The sequence below is a fragment of the Rousettus aegyptiacus genome, unplaced genomic scaffold (genome assembly GCF_014176215.1).
Source record: "Rousettus aegyptiacus isolate mRouAeg1 unplaced genomic scaffold, mRouAeg1.p scaffold_m13_p_1, whole genome shotgun sequence".
Taxonomy (NCBI): domain Eukaryota; kingdom Metazoa; phylum Chordata; class Mammalia; order Chiroptera; family Pteropodidae; genus Rousettus; species Rousettus aegyptiacus.
Window position 1 is genome coordinate 12275247 of NW_023416284.1, and position 17024 is coordinate 12292270.

Consider the following 17024-nt stretch of genomic DNA (forward strand, 5'->3'; position numbering starts at 1 on the left):
ACAGTCCAGTCTTCAGTGAAATTAAAAGAGGCCACTCACTATCCTGTATCCAGTCCTAACCGAACACCATCCCCGTCATCGGCAAAGCGTCGCGGGGCCAGACGAAGTGTGAGGGCAATGTTTCTCTTTATTTTATAAATGACAGTGACTGCACATATGAAAGACACCGCTTAGCATCCCGTGAAAAAAGTTACATAAAAGTCACTCCCTAACCCCCATCCCTTGGTACTCGACGCTGCATCTCCCACTGAGGTAAGGCTGTGCCATTGTCCCACGGCTTAAAAAAACAAAAACAGCCACCATAAAGGGAAAAAAAAACCCAGTCCTACTGAAACCCTCTGTCGTCTCCATGCTGTGAGGTGTGCCCGGGCTGTGGCCTCAGTCAGACTTCTCCTTTTCCTTCATGTGTAAGAAGACGACGCTGAAGAGGAAGAGGCCCGCCATCATGGAGAAGGCACTGGCGTAGTAGGGATAGGCCGAGGGGATGAAGCGCTCATACTGCGTGTGCTGGAGTGGCCTCACCGACACCTGCAATAGGACAGAGGTGACAGGCCCCGGCCACTCGAAGCCCAAGTGGGGCGCACGTTGGCTGGAAACAAACTGCGACCTGTGCTCACCTGAGTGGAGGAGTATAAGTGTGTGTAGCCTAGCCGGTTGTAATCCACTTTAAACTGGAACACACCGTACACATCAGGCAACTTGAACTGGACGCTGTACTTGCCACCTGGGGAAGAGCGACACAGATAGAGCAGGACTTTCCCGCCGCGTTTCATTTGGCAAGCCAGAGGCGAGGATTGCCTTCCTGCAGCTTCTCGTGCAAGAAGTATTTACCTTTCTTCTTCAAGAAGGTCCTAACGAAAGGATCTATGCGGACAAACTCCAGCTGAATGTCATCCCCGTCAAAGGGGACCCATCGGCCATTTGAGAGCTGTTCGATCACGATGCTGTACTCCTGAGATAAAAAGGCCAGTTAGCCAGCGGGGACGGCGACTGGAGGGTGCCTCTGTCCTCGGAGCTGTGCTGAATCCCCCCTCATGAATCTGGCAGGAACTCCCAGGAGTTGTGACAAACTGGGCAAGCCCTACCGCCCACCCCGGGACAGGGGCTGAGGTACTGCCATGCAGGCTAACGCCTGACTCGCATCTACACCTCTTCACGGGCCCACAGAAGTCTGCACCCCAGCCACGCTGCACCCCATATTCGCGGCTCTCTTGCCTTTCCTCTGACAGACTCGTCCTCAAGATCCGACTCCAATGTCTTTGCTCTTGGGGCCCCCACTCCCAGCAGAGTGACTCTGTGGAGCCCCTTAGCAAAGCCACACCTCCCCACAAGGCCCCCGTCAGGATACCAGTTCCTCTGACTTCAGGGCAGAGGTTAACCCAGTCATCCTTACTTAGGCCACTTCGGCCCAATGCACACGTGCCCATAAATGCTTTCAAGCTGAGTTACTTTGGCCAAAACTAACGGGCCCTCCCACTCCAAGCTCTTACCACTAGGTCAGTGACGGTGTAGGCATTGGGTGGGGCTGTCTCGCCCACTCGGTGGTGGGACACAGGCCCCACACGGAGGACGCCTTCCTCCTTGAACACCCAGCGGGACAGGGCCACAGCTAGCTCGTAGTTGCCTGTCTGGGAATACCTGCAGGAGGCAAGCAGAGGCTGTAGCCCCAGAACCAATTCCTTTCCAGGGGTGCTGGCGACAGGTCTAGTCACTCTCCACCCAGACAACTGCACTAAGCTCGCTCCCACCTGCAGGCCAGACATATCTAGGCATCTCGGTTAAAGGGAACACAAGACGGAGAGACGTGACGTGCTGGTGCTGGAGGTGTCACCTGCACAATTTTTGAAACATCCCCACAGAAGCCATTACGAGAAGAGTTTGGGGTGCCACCGCCGGCAGCAGAGCAGCAAAGTCAAGTCTTCAGGTAATTTTAACGCGTCTAAAGACACTTAGCCTTTGACACATCTAGCTAAAAGGCTCCTCCTCCCCTATCGGCACAGACTGCACCACCCAGACCACAGGCCCCTTGGTGCCCTGGCGTCCACCTCTGGGCGTTGGGCGTCGCCTTCTGCACTGCTGAGTTGAAGAAGGCATCGCTGAAGAAGTCGAGGGAGCCACTGAAGATGACCCGGGCATTGTTCCTGGCCTGGAGCCCAGCAATCAGGAGGGTGTTCTTCCCCACTGCGTGCGGATACTGGGAACAACATGGGGCTGTCACCCGGGAGAGCCAGGGTAAAGGACAAGCCGCTGGGCCTCTCGGGCAAGAGGACAGCAGCCTAGACCTGAGCAATGTAGGCCCCGCCTGAGGGTGGAACCTGAGACCCCTCACTTCTGCCCACTTCCCACTCCCACCGCCTCACTTCATCAGCTTCAACGAAGTGTGCTTTCCTGCTTCGTTCTCATCTTCAAATAAAATGCTCTGCTACCAGGCCCAGGAGCCGGAGCCCCAAGGCTACAGAGGCTCCTCACCTGGGTGATAGGTTTATCTGGGAAGAAGGAGTAAGAAGTGGAAGAGCCCGTCAGGATGTCTAATACCAAAGGATTGTCAGGGTCAGCCACCATCCTGTAGAATGAAAAGAGAACCATCACACTTTGACCCCAAGAACTGAGCCCAAAGGACCTAAGGTCCCCTCAAGGCCATTTCTTCACAGGAATGAATTCTACTTCCTTAACAGCAAATCACTTAGCTCTCCCTCTTGCTGTGACTATGAAGTTTGACTCTTCATATCGTAATCTCATCCATTTCCTCTGGAGGAAGGAATACCCCCAAATAATCACAAGTTCAGCTGTTTTCTTGACAAAATAGAGGAACCCCGCTTCCCCCAGGTTTCTGTTGGCTTCACCCCGCTCGCTCACCCAACACCTCGAAAGAGAATGGGGTTTAGAGACGACTTCCCAACGATGGTTGGGGCCTTCAGCAGGTTCTCCGTGTCGGCCACGATGAGCGTATGCTGCAGGAGCACAGGGAAGGGTGGTGGTCAGGAAAAGGTGCCCCCAAGCCAGGGGTCCCTCCCGACGCCTTTGTGGTTTCTTGGCTGAGCTTTGTGCTAACGCCCTGAAACCTGAAGGTGACAGGCCTGATTACCTGGCCAAGGTCTGAGATGTCATAGTTGTGATGGTCAATGACAGCCGTTTTCTCCTCATCAAACTCGATCCCACATTCACTGCCCAGCTCTCGAAGGGGGTCACCTGCACCGACCCAAGAGATGTTTAGCTGGGCCTCATGGGTGGCACCTGGGCCAAGCTACGTCACTTGTCCTGACCTCCTCATGACTCACTCTCCCAGTCACCCCCAAGGGCCCTGTAGCTTCACCAGGCCGGGCTCAGCCACAGCTAGACCACTGAACGACACCATGATATTTTGCCTGCAAAGGTCCAAATATGAATTATTATTTAAAAAAAGCCACCTGGCCCTTCCTGTCCCTCCACAAATATGCAGCGACCTTAGTTCAGTGACCTTGGTTCGGCACAAAAACCTGTGAAACAAAGTAATACCTCAAGCAAATTTGACCTGGATAAGCCTCAGCTTACAAGGTTTCTCTCTTCCTCATCATCACCTCACCAAAAACTCTACCCAGTATGGTTTTAAAAATCTCTCAATACAAAAAAAAAAAAAAAAAAAAAAACAAGATTGGCCAGGTGGTGTTCACGGCAGAAGCTGGGTGATAAGTACATGGGGTTCAGGATATTACTCTCCCCATACTCCTAATTCTAAGGCTCTTTGAAATTTTCCAAAATAGGAAACAAAATTAAAAGCTGTCCAGTGCTTTGGGCTCCACACAATTAGGCTACTTGTCTTCTCTTTTTAAGGAAAGAGCTAGCAAAACAAAAACAAAAGGAAACGAAAAAAAAAAAAGGAAAAAAAAAAAAAAAAAAACAGGGTTCCCAGGCCTTAAAAAGACCCGCATCTCATTGGCTCTGGTCACAGGACGGGAGGGACTGCATGGCTCCACAGTCCCCACTCACTGCCTGGCCAGAACCAGCCAGCGAATGCCGATTTGGCAGCTTCCATTTGCAAAGCTCTCCAAGTTTCCTGGAGAAATGGTGGAAAGTACGAGAATTCCCACGGTTAGACTTACCAATATCTGAGCTGGCAGCTACCAGGACACTGCCTCCACCATCGATAAAGGTGCTGATGGTCTCTACGTTGATGTTGCCTCCAAAATCTGAAAGAAGCACCAGACTCGGTGTTCCAGAAGGTTCCTCTCCCTGCTCCTCTGACATCTGACAGGAGCAGGTGGACTGCAAACTAGCCACAATCAATCACACAATAGCTCCCTCTGGAGGCCCAAACGACAGGGACGTTTACCATCTATGCCCATAGGGCAAGTCTCCCATTTTCCCAGTAGGATGGTCCAAAATTCATGGCTCAAATTCCTAAACTTATAAAAGTATAAATGAAATAGTCAAACACCTACCAATTATAGCCAAGTTATTTATACACACTTCAAGTCATGTGTAAAATATTTGTGTAGAAATGCTACATTTTCCACTCACATTTCATGAAACAACTTCAAACTCATCACCTGCACCTTTCACATCAGTATCTGTCATCACTAAGCCACTTTTGAACAGTCATCCAGAGCCCATCGACTTCACTTCCGTCCAGGCTGTCTGAGAAAGAGCACTTCTGAATACGATGCTGTCGCCTGAGACTAGTACTTAATTTGCCCAAAACAAGTAGGGTCTTTTTCCTAATAATCCTACAGACTTATATCTATGACAGCCATAACAGAACTGTTTTATATACTGCTTTTTTTAAGTAATCACCAAAAAGATGCATTAATTTCCAACATTTGTAATGGTGAGATCATATCCCTTTTTGGTCAATTGGGTCAAGTGACTGCCCTAAGCATCCAAAACTAAGCTCAAGAGCCTTCCCCCAAATGCACTCTGATGTTCAACACAAAGGGAAGGAGTGCTCAGTAATTCATTTATCCATTAAATAAAAATTATTGTGTGCTGAGAAGAAAAATAAGGGGGACACTGAGGAAGGGGAGCTAGTCTATAAGGTGGGTCGGGGAAGACCCTGGACAGGTGGCATTTGAGAGGGTGGGAGAGTGAGCCAGGCAGCAGGGGAAGAAGAGCATTCCAGGCACTGAGAACGGTGAGCATGTCACCAGCTAAGAGCCCACTGTGGCTCAGCTAGAGAGGGAGCGGCAGCAGAGGAGAGTGGGGTGGCGTGAGCAGGGCGCCTCACACATGGCTTTGTGGGCCCCGTGGAGACGCCGGCTGTGGGGAGGCACCGCTGCAGGGTTTTGAGCGGAAGGCCAACCTGATCTGATTTGTTTTGAGGGGATGATGCTGGTGGCTAGGTGGAGAACTGGGTACAGTGAGTAAGGGTGGAAGCAGAGAGACAGGTTAGCAGGCTGCTGTGACAATCAGGGCAGTGCAGAGGTGACTGGACCAGGCAGAGGAAGGGAGCTGGGGGTGGAGGGGAGGCGTAGAGGGCCGTGGGGAGGAGGAGTGGGCCTGCGCTCACATTCCCAAGGCGGAGCGCAGCAGGGCCCGCTGGTGGATGGGGTACGAGCCGGAGATGCTGGGGACAGCCCCAAGGTTTCTGGCCCCGGCTGGAAGAATGGAAGTGCCATTTACTAAGACTGGACACAGAAGTCTGTCCATTAAATATCCATTAGGCAGTGGGAAATGAGTCCATAATAGGACTTTGTAAAGATCTAAATATGAGAATGGCCCTCTTTTCTAAAGTAATTTTCAGGGGTAAAAAGCACCATACCTTCCCCTCAGGCACAGACTGAACATCTTCTGTGTGAGGACACGCCCCTCACACGACATGTAGAAAGCCATCTCTCCAGCCTCCGACAGAGGCCAGGCGGTGCCTCTGACAATTCAAAACTAGCTTCTTGGTACACTGCAGTGGCTCCCAACCCCTCAGGGCGGTGTCTGGAGACATTCCTGGCTGTCACTGGGGGAGGGGGTAGCTACTGCCATCTAGTGGGTAGAGGCCCGGTGCACAGGACAGCCCCCAAATTAGCCAGTCCAAAATGTAAATGTCAGGACGGCAGCTGTTGGAACTTGTATAGTAAAAAAAATACAGGCTTTGAAATGAAGACACCTGGGGGTAAATCTAGGCTATCCCTTCACATTTCTGAACCCATTTCCCCATCTATAAAAAGGGATCCAGATTGTTCTGGGTACAGAGAATGTGTTAAGGATCCTTCTCTAGCCACTTTTACAAGTGACTTGGGAGAGTCCTGACCCCCAGAGAGGGCAAGGATCCCATGGATACCCGGAGAAGAAAGCCAGGCCGGCATCCCCACACCTGAGAGGGCTACCGGTGGTCCCAGGACCACAGAAGGGCCCTTGGAGCAGGGGTCAAACCCTCACCTTGACACCCCACCCCACCGCAAGACACAAGTCTTCTCCGCAGCAGTGCCCAGGACAGCAGCATGACAACAGTGGCGTGGGGCAGGGCTTTACAGAACACTGCATCTCAGAGCCCCAGAGAGTTAGATTCCCATCCCAATTATTTCTCAAGCTTTCTCCACCAAAGAGAATGTCATAGTTTGATACAGGTCTTTAACACTTCCCTCACACTTGCTAATCTCTTTTAAGAGGAAGCCTCTGGCTCTAAGCCTTCTGCAGGCAACAGACTCTGGTGAGAATTTAACAACACTGTATTTATTCTATTTATAGTCATCTACTGAAAGCAAGAGATGATACCAGATTTCCATTGTCCATAGTGACACTGGGTTCATTACTAGTTTTCTTTTAAAATATTATTTTAGTTTTTAAAAAGCGAGTCGATTTGAAGAAAAATATTAAGTAATTATTAGCACAGGTGATATGGAACATGGTAAAAATCATACAGGAGGTACTGGAGTAGTTGACTCATGTTTGTGAAACACTCTGATGCTCTCTGATATGTCTCCCACCTACCTTTTCAACCTTCTCCCTGTCTCACCCACCGTTTCCTCCTTTCTCAGTGACACTCCCAATCCACCTCCTGTGTGCTCCTCCACTCCATCCCCACAAAGAGTTTGGCAACTCACTTCAAGTCCTTTCTTATGTCCTCGAAGACACACTGAAAGAATTGCTCAAAGGCAGGCTCTGTCACTCTTCAGAACCTATTTCAGTGTTCCAAACAGCAGAAACTTGGCAAATGCCAATTAACCTGCTAAAGACTCCATTCACCTGCCCAGTAACTTGAAGGTTTTAACTTGAACAATCTGGGGTCTTTTCCACCCAGCTACACTTCATCCAAAAAGCCAATTCCAAAGATACATGTGGCAAGGAAGTTAGGGGTAACGTGATAAGGGGCCGGGAGCCTAAGAAAAAATACTTCAAGGATTTAATTGTACCCCATAAAGTAGCTTCCAATGAAACAAAAGATTCTAAGCTTCAACAACTGAAGGAAGAGATGGCAGTCTCGTCTTACCCCAGACAGGGACGACCTGAGTCCTCTGAGGAAAAGGTAAACTGAAGCCACTAAAGAAGAGAATAACTAGGATGTTCACCGAAAAACCAGAACAAAAGAGAAACAGCCAAAGGAACTGGGGGTATTTAGTCTAGAGGAGAAACAGCTGAATAGGCTATGATTTTGTGAAGGCTATGCCTGTAAACAAAATAAACATTAGACTCATTCTCTAAGGGCCCTAGGGAGTATAAGAAACCCCTTCCTCCTCTCTCCCTCACCCCAAATAAAGCAGGAAATAGGAGACAAATTTCAGTTTAATATAAGAACTTCTTAACAGAGTTGTCTAGTAGTGGAGTGGATTGCCTCATAAGATAGTGGTAAGCTCCTTGTCACTGGACTACTGAAAGATCAAGTCAATAATCTCGTAAAGATAGTCACTCTATTCAACGACTAGCTAGCCTCTGGTAGGCCCTGGACATATCTATCCACACTCAAATAAGGGGCTGGGTTAGATAATCCCAGTGTTCTTTTCAGCCTAAGAACTATGAATCCACCTGAATTCTTAAGATCAACTACTACAATGCCCCTTTACAGCAAACCACATTAACAGCATGCTACTTCCTCTTTCCACACAAGCCAACCCATCCAGGGGCTCGCCACCTTTCCTACCAGGCCTTTTACAGAGAAAACTCACTTCTCGGAGGAGTAGGGTCCCCAGCTCCATAGTTTATGGCAACACTTGACTCCACAGTTCTCAGCTGTGTCTTTTGGAAAGGAGACGTGCTCTCCTGGGCCCAGGTTAGAAGTTAACATGTTCCTTTTCTCTGGAAGCAACAGCGCCCTGTGCAGGTGACCCATCCCGTGACCCGGAACATGCCCAAGATCCAAAAGAAAGTGCTCGATGAGTCCCCGAACCTCGAATCCTGGTTCTGGGGGCGTCGCGCAGTCCTTACCTTCTACCGAGGGGGAGAAGATGATGAGATTGTCATAGAGGAATTCCCCATACTTAATAAGGGAAAGGCTGGGGTCATCTGCGGTCTTGAATGTGAGTTCAAAGCCCCGATCTGGACAAGAAGAAAACAGGGAGCTGAGCCAGACGGGACGCAAAGGGAAACCACCTCTGCAGAGCCCACAAATGCCCTCCCCAACCCCCACCCAAAGCGGCAGGCAGACGTGGGCGGCCCGCTCGTGGCAAACTAGTGGGAGGGAGGGTGGCCGATGCCCTCGGGCTCGGGGACCTTTCCAACCCACACTCTCACCCGCCGCCGCCTCGGACCACGGTCTCACCCTTCAAGCTCCGGAAGAAAAGGGAATGCGTCTCCCGCAGGTTGAGGTTGTCCAGCAGCACTAAGGTGCGGGGACCGCTGGAGTAGACCAGGTTAAGCGAGAGCAACAGCTGCAGCAGCCACAAAAAAGACCAAGCACGGACCGGGGCGCCGGGCTTCATTTTCCTCCAGCCAAAGAACCCAAGCACCTGGACACCAAAAGTGCCCCGTCTACGGTCGCCCAATCGCAGCTCGTGGTCGTGGAGTCCCACCCGGAAGTGACCTGATGCGTCAAGGCTCGGCGTCCGGAGCCGCCGCTTGGACGCTGGGAGCCGGGAACGCCGCCGGAAGTGCCCGGTTGTAGGCGGGTCCTCTGAACCCTATTGGCGGAAGGGGCGCGCGGCTCCGCCTAGAGAAAAAGGCTCAATCCTAGAGAGACAGCTCTGCAGCCACGGCCAATCAAAAAGGCCGCGCTCCCGCCCCAAGTCCCGAAGCTGCGCCTTCTGCAGAAGGGTCCCGGTCTCTTCGGTCTTGACCGTAGTGTCCTCAAAGGGATCTGGAGCGGCGGAGGCCATCCCGGACGACCTCACTGGCCCAGGACAGACTAGGGACTAGGAACCAGACTTTACCTCCACCATCTCTAGAGAGGAAGGGGTTGGAAAAATAAGATCAAGGACAGGGGCACTTCAGTCTCCTGCCGCTGACAGGCCCAGAGGCCTTGGCACGGGCCTGTCCTGCCCAGCTTGGTGGCCCACGCTGGAGGCAGCGCGAGTGGCCGGTGGACTAACCTAGCGGGCTTCGTTCCCAAGCTCTGTCTCTCACTAGATCTTTACCCAGGGATTTCACTTCTCTCCAGGCCACTGCCCAGGCTGGAAATAAAAATAGCCAGCAGCAACTCTCCAACTCTCCTGCCTCTGGAACAGCCTGGGCTCTTGGGAGGACTAGAGCAGGTTTTAAAGCACTTAGTGCAGGGCAGGGCTGAGCGATCACTCAGTAATGCTGGCTGCCACCCCTTCTAAATTGATACACGGGCCGGACTCACCTCAGGCCTCTCTCAGCCCCACCACAGGTCTGTTAAAGCTCCACAGGCAGCTCCAAGACTTCGTTCTGCCTCTGATTCAGACTTGGTACCAATCTGTTACTTAGGAGTCCGCCATAGCTCAGGGACACTCTCAGGTCTCCACCTAAACTTGTCTGGGCAGCCTCAACCTCCTCTTGGTCCCTGCTCAGGGCTTACCTGGAAGAGGTCTCATCCAACCTTTAACATACCCTCAGTTCCTACCCCCCACCCCTTTTGCTCATGCAACTCCCTCTACCAAGAGCCCCATCCCCACATTCCAGCCTTAGGCCTCCCTGGATCTTTATCCTTTATGGGAGCCCTACCTGATGCAGCTCCCTTCACAAGAGTACTTTGTTCGCCATAAAAACCTAATCTCTCTTCCTCTTACTCAAAGTTCGTAGTGCAGCCTGCCTCTGGTGAGAGTAATCTCCATAGTTACCTGAGTACCCTCCACCCACCCTAGCTTCTCCAGAGCATGAGCTCCTTGGCCCACGCAAGTGGCTTGTGGCAATTTCCACAATAATATAAAACACAGAGGAGGAGGAATGGGAGTGTGTGCGTGTGCGTGTGCGTGTGCGTGTGTGTGTGTGTGTGTGGCGGGGGTAACATGGAGCACCTGCTATGCACCAGATCTTTAGATAATATCTCATTTCACGTTCACATTAACACCATGAGATGGGTGTTATTCCCATTTCACAGATGACGCTCAGAGTGAAGTGAGGCTTAGGACAGAACCAAAGGCTAGCCCTGTTCCCTCAGATTGCAAGCCCCTCCCACAAAGCAGGCCTGGGCTACAATGGGCAAGGGGATGGGTGTGTCTTAGGTCGCAGGGGTGGGCTGGATTCATTTCTGGCCCTGTCGGTAGGCCCAGTTCCAGCCCAACCCCTGAGCCCAACCTGGGCCTCAACAAGACATGGCCTCTATTTTCGAAAACAAGGGCTCTGCTCTCCTGGGTCACAGATCCTTTGAGAATCTAATGATAGTTCAGATGTTTGTCCCACCCCCTCAAACCTCCCCCCACCTCCCACCTCCACCCCCCACCCCCGCCAAATAAAAGCACTTGTACTCACAATTACAGGAAGCTACAAAAACTTTGGAGCCTGTTTGTTCTAAAAGCCCCAGGTAGTTAAGAACACTTCCTCCAAAAACAGCTGCCCCTTGACTGCGACAGTGGCAGGGAGGGGCCGCAGTGACACTGACAGAGGATCGGGGAAGGAACGCTGCTTGTAGGTAAAAGGCAGTTTATTGGGGCAGCTTAATATGGAGTGGTCTCCTCTGGGCCATGGACCAGCAAGGAGTGGGCAGCAGGGGAAGAGTTGCTCTAGGATTCATGTACCCATCCCATAGGGCTTCCTGCAGGAAGTGGGGCCAACTGGACGGAGACACAATTTTCAGTTGTCAAGATGTGCAGCTTGATCCACGTGGTAGATAATGCCCACTCTGTCAGGGCTGCTGGTGAAGGCCTTGAGGCCAAGCTGAGGTTCTTGAGCCTGCAGAGGCACAACACAACACTGGGGGGCACAGATGGGGGGCTCTGTGGCAGGTGAGCAGATGGAAACACTGACGAGGCATAGAGAACCAGAGTGGACCTCTCCAAGGATGGTACAGCCTGCAAGGGGCTCCCGCCCAGGGCAGAAGTGGGCACTCTGGGGAACAGGGAAAGGAATGCGTCTTCCCAAGGCAAGGGCCCCTCAGGCCCTCTGGTCACTATGGGGGCAGATGGGAGGAAGCCTGGCTGCAGCTGCCCTGGGAGGGCCTGGCAGCCTCACGGAAGCCCGAAGGCGGGGCAGCAGGCAGCTGTGTTCACAGGGGCTCGCTGACAAAGCTGCTTTTGCTTTTCTTACGCTTGGCTTTGGTGAAGGGGATGTCGAGGGACTCAAGACGGAAGGGCCGGGGCTGGGGCATTTCAGGGGCCTGGGTGGGTGGGATGGCAGAGTTATTGCTGAGAGGGGAGCTGAGGCCTGGTGGTGAGTTGTGATGTGCTGTGGAAAAAAGGCACAGAAGGTACTGGTAAGCCAGGCATGCAGGGGATGGAGAGAAACACTGTGTGTGATAAAGAGTCTGGCCTCCCCCCCATCCCCCACCCTGCCAGAGACCCTGGTCTGGCAGCTGGGACCCTAAGCTCTAAGATGCTACTCTGGTTGAGGCCTCAGACCCAGCCCTGCATCTGCATGCAAAGGATCTGGGCTGGAAGTGGAGTTTTAAAGCCTCAGACTGAGGCAGCCTGGGATGTCAAGCCAGACAAGCCTGGGTTCAAAGCCCAGCTCCGCTTCTTCAGGGAACCACTTCTCTCTGAGCCTCAGTTTCCTCATCTACAACATGGGCGCAATGCCAAGCACTCAGCTGACATTAGTTTCTTTCCTGTCCAACTTTTCCCTCCTTGTTCCTCAACTCCATCCTCTCTGTCTTTTAAATAACCTCAATATAGAACTGAGATGTGCTTTTCATTATTTTATTGGAAGCTCTATGGTCTTTGATTCTTGCTTTTGAAAGTGTTTTGCTTTCGTGGCCCTGTCTGCCCCCTTGGCTCAGTAGGAAAAGAAAGCCACCATCTGAGGAAGCTGGCGAGCGACTTACCCAGAGCCTTGCAACCCCACGCCGGGGCCCTGAGCAGTGTGTGTGTGGGGAGCCTTCTACGTGTCAGGGGAGACAGATGAATCAATGCAGCACCTCTCTCCAAGAAGATGAAAGGGTCGAGGAAAAGGGAATCTGTGTATTGAGCACCTACTATGTGCCAGGCCTTGGGCTGGGTCACTTCCCCACCTTATCTCAACTAGTCCTGAGAAGCAAATGTATCCACTTCTTTTGGTGGTGAGGACACTGAGGCTCAGAGAGGGAAAGGGGTTTTTAACTCAGGCCTGTCTGACTCCAGATAAACCCAGGCATGCCCCTCCCAGGTGGCAGAGGCCCTGGACGGCTCTCAGGGAGGGGCTAGAGGACAAGAGATAGGCAGGGCACTCACTGAGGCTCTTCATGGGATCCGTGCTTAGGATCTGGCTGGCTCGCTTCGGCCGGAAGTAGTTACTGGCAATATTTTCACTGTCGCTCCGACTGAGCATCAGCTTGTAGCGGTCTTCTTCCTGCTGAGATTTCAAATCCTTGTGGGACAAGACCCCTCATTTAGGCAATTCTTATCTGGGCCCTTATCTGGGGCTCAGTGGCCTCTGCAAGCCTGGTGGGGTGGGGCTACCCTCAGCCTCAGCATCCACTACGTGTACCCTACTACGGACCTGGACTCCTGGGGTGGGATCTGGGCTACTCAGGGCAGGGGGATCGCAGTCTAGCCAAGCCTACACACCCCCATCCTCCTTCCTTGGGATGAGAAGTGCCTTGTTCTCTCCTGTAAAGCTCAAAACAGGATATCCTGATAGAAGCCAGAACAATACTACACACCCAAACCCCTTATGACATAGTCATAGACTAGGTTATACACTACTCAGCTCCTGGGCCCATTTATGATCATTAAAACTGAAGTCCCGACCTTTCTTCCATCAAGAACTATTATTTTTCAACACTATCATGGACTTTTCTTCGCCCTGAATCTCTTCCTTTAGGGAACTACCCTTTTACCACTTGATGTCATCCTGATGGGATGATCATTCATAGTGTCCTAAGACCACCACTCTCGCCCACCCACACCCTTGCTACACATGACCCAGACTGGACCAATCAGCACTATGTTCAGACATAGTCATTGGTCCAAGAAGAGGCCCATGACCCAGACAGAGCTGATCAGAACCTTTCCCGCAAGTGATGGTTTAAGGATGCTATAAGCGACTGGGTCTCTTCCTGTCGGGTTGCTAATTGCCAGCAGCCCTCTTTCCTGCCATGTGGAGAAAGCCAGCCCGAGTCCGAAGCCGGCACACCAAGGGAAGCAGAACCAAGAGGTGAAAAACACACAGAACTCTGACTCTTTGAGCCCCTAGATCTAGCTATGCCTGAAACAGGTCCACTTAACATGAACCAATAAATTCCCCATTTTGCTTATGATTTGTTTGCTTCGGAGAGCTATCACTTGGAACTAAAAGCATTCTAATACAACCCCTTTGTGGTCCTATGTTAAGAATGTTTTTTTTTTTTCAGAAACAAGTTTCCCTTTTTTTATGAAGTCAAGCTATCAGAAGCAGCCAATCAGAATTTTAGACTGGCCTGAGACGTTCCTTGCAGCCACAAGCCCGGCCACATCCCCGAGTTGCTCAGCCAGAGATACTTGGCTGGAATTCATTCAGCTATGAGTGAGTAGCCCTATCATGACTATAAAGGCATGTTCTGTGCGGGTTTTCTGCAATATCTGTAATGGCTTAAGGCAGGGATGAGCAAACGACAGCCTATGGGCCAAACCTGACCCACAGACTCCTTTCGTAACCTTTTATTGGAATGTAGCCATACTCATTCATTTACATATTGGACATGGCTGTTTTGTGCTACAATGATAGAGCTGAGTAGTTGCGACAGATGATATATCCCACACGGCCTAAAATATTTACCACCTGGTCCTTTACAGAAGAGGTTGCTGACCTCTGCTTTAACAATATATAGTCCTATTATAATATAAAATATAGCAAATATGAAAATCAAGTGACTTTAGAGTCCCAATTACTATTTATGGATGCTTTGAAGACCCTTTTGGTCCAAGGGCACCAGCAGAGGCCCAGGGAACCAGCCTCTGGGACTGGCCTCTGAGACTGAAGCTGAAGCTTCTGTCTTTCACCAGTAGGATGGGCTGACTCGAACCACCGACTTTCCCTCAGCCTTTATGACTACAGGTGGCTTTGAACGAGGGCCAGAGAGGGTTGAGGGTCTAGGTGCCAACAGAGTTACACAGAAAGGATCTGGGCTCAGTCCCCTGCTTTAATCCTTAGGGCTGATGAAAGTGGAAGCCCAGTTCCCTATGGTAACGCTGACCCACTGCATGTCAGGGGCCAAGCCCGGTCACATCCCCTCCGCACCCCCTCTCCAGGAAGCCTTACCATGCCTGGTTCGCCATTGTCTGCTGCAGAGGTTTTGCGGACTGATTTGTTCTGTGGCCCTGTTGACACTGCTATGAGAAAACAAAAGTTGAAGTCACCGCTGCGTGGGAGGAGGGCCGGAGGGACAGCGTGGGCTGCAGCACCCTCCCCAGTGGTGGGGGGGGGCGGGGGTAGTGTCAGGCCCGGCTCAGGCCTGGAGCCAGGGGAGGACACTTCCCGGCACAAGCAGAGGGAGCGCCTTGGGAAGCAGACAACAGGAGGGCGCAGATGCCAAAGAAGCTATCCCCCTGCATCCGGGCAAGATAGCAGGTTGGTCGGGGCAGGGAGGAAGGCTGCCGCCGTGCTCGTGGGAAATGTTGCTGGCTGGAGTTGCAGCAGGGGAGGCCTCAGTGGCCATCCATAAACATCGGAGGCGTAGGACCTGGACAAACACTCTGACCAGGGGGAGAACTGATGGGGGCCTGGTGGGATGTAAGTCTGCTGCCCCCCGAATGGGCAGAGACGGCTATAAGAGGCTGCAAAAAGCGCCATTGTAAGTCTGACCTTACTCTGAGAATCGATGGAGGTGGAGGAGCCTTCAAGATCATCTTGTCCAACCCCTTCTTTGTGAAGATCAGAAGCCCAAATCCCAGAAAGGGACAGTGACCATCATAAGGTCACACAGGAGGGTCAGTGGCAAAAGCAGAAGTTGAACCAGGCCTGAAACTGGACAGCTTGTTCCTATCCCTGGTCTTACGGCTCAGTGCTATGATTGTGACTACAGGTGAGTCATTTATATGCTCCAAAATTTCATTTCCTCATATATAAAACAGGTGTGATGATCCTTGTCCTTCCCAGGGTGGTTGCAGGGTAAAATGATGACAATGATGATTATGACAATGATAAAATATACCAGGCACTTATGATGTGCCAGCCGTGGCTCTAAGGGTGTCACAGGTATTAACACACTTTAAGGCACCCAGCAATCTTAAAGGAAGGTGCTGTTATCAATCCCCATTTCACAGATGAGGACACTGAGTCCCAGAGAGGTCACGCAGGGAGTGGGGGAGCCAGAATTCCAACCCGCATCTGTCTGACTCCAGAGCACACCATTGTCCCAGGTCCCTGATGTTTTTGGAATCTGGGGGTCACACGTCTACTGTACCTACGGCCATCGGGGAGAGGCCCAGGGCTCCCCGTCAGTCTGCAGGGATAGCAAACTGTGGAGGAAGGCAGGGAGGGCCAAGGGGACAGCCAGGCTCCTGACCTACTGGGAGGCTGGTTTTTATGATGATGGGCTCGGGGATCTTCCAGAAGCCATTGTCCTCGTCCCAGCAGGACTCGCGCCTGATCTTCTCCAGGTTGCTGTAATTACAGTCGCGGCGGATCAGGGGCTGCACCTGCTCCAGGAGCTGCTGGAAGAGCATAAAGTCACGTTCCTGCCGACGGATGGTGGCCAGGTAATCGATCTTCTCTAGCTCAAACTCCGACTGCAGATCTTTGATCTCCACCTCCGCCGCCCGAAGCTGAAAACGAAGCAGGACAGGCAGTGAGCAGGAAAGATACCCCGACATTTCACCAGCCATCCGACCTCCCCATCCTCTAACTGCCCGTCCAATCGGCCGCTCAGCATCTGTTTGTTGATCCGCTCATAGCAACACCATCCTTCCAGCTATTCGTTCGCCATCCCTGCCACCACCCATCCTTCCATCCACCCACTCGCCCTCCCACCTCGCCACCCGGCGTATAAATGAGCACCTGCTGTGTCCGCAGCCCTGCAGAGAGCAGGAAAAGAAGTGCGTCGTCAAGCCCTCTGTCACTCTCCCACACTCACGCATTCAGGAGCCTATGAGCAGGCTCCACGCACGACACGGTCGTCACCCCTGTCCTCGAAGACGCACGGCTGCCTCCTTTCTGTTCCCAGAGCCACTAGCTTCGTTCCCAGCACTGGTCCCTCTCAGCCCCAAACGCTCTCCCTCAGGTCATCACATGCCCCGCTCTTTCTTATCCTCGAGGTCCCACTTTCGAAGTCGCTGCCCCCATGACAACTTCCCCGTCCCCCACCCAAGGTGTCCCCAGGAACTTCTGGGGTTCTGTTGCTGCTCAGTTCCTCCATGGGGGGTGGGCAGTTTCATGGTGCACTTATTTTGTGGGAATGAATTAAGCTGTGCACTTGTGATTTGGGCATTTACACTTCAATAAAAGTGAAAAAAAAAAAAAGCCACCTGCCCTCCCCAGTATTGCTTGCCATCACTCCGACACTCTCTGGCTTGTTTCTCTGTTGTGTTGTTAAGTGAGTGTGCGCATACACACACACACACACACACACACACACACACACTCCCACTAGAAAGCAAGCTCCAAGGCAACAGGGA

At 52.0% G+C, this 17024-nt stretch overlaps 2 protein-coding genes across 2 annotated transcripts in view; both read right to left on the reverse strand.

The window, feature by feature from the left end:
* Window positions 1-107: 107 nt before the first annotated feature.
* On the reverse strand, window positions 108-8987 carry DDOST (dolichyl-diphosphooligosaccharide--protein glycosyltransferase non-catalytic subunit). Its single transcript, XM_016149190.2, has 11 exons — window positions 8663-8987; window positions 8329-8439; window positions 4080-4166; window positions 3086-3189; window positions 2857-2951; window positions 2470-2563; window positions 2046-2194; window positions 1491-1638; window positions 832-952; window positions 618-724; window positions 108-528 (listed from the first exon to the last, which is right to left on the reverse strand). The coding sequence occupies exons 1-11, from the start codon at window positions 8820-8822 to the stop codon at window positions 379-381; spliced, it is 1326 nt and encodes a 441-aa protein (XP_016004676.1). The 5' UTR covers window positions 8823-8987; the 3' UTR covers window positions 108-378.
* Window positions 8988-10765: 1778 nt separating this feature from the next.
* Window positions 10766-17024, reverse strand: part of KIF17 (kinesin family member 17) — a 33528-nt gene continuing 27269 nt past the window's right edge. The window contains exons 13-16 of the mRNA XM_016149195.2: window positions 15917-16175; window positions 14671-14741; window positions 12663-12780; window positions 10766-11682 (exon numbers count right to left, since the gene is read on the reverse strand). Coding sequence (XP_016004681.2) covers window positions 11504-11682; window positions 12663-12780; window positions 14671-14741; window positions 15917-16175 — 627 coding nt within the window. The 3' untranslated portion in view covers window positions 10766-11503. The remainder of the gene's footprint in view (window positions 11683-12662; window positions 12781-14670; window positions 14742-15916; window positions 16176-17024) is intronic.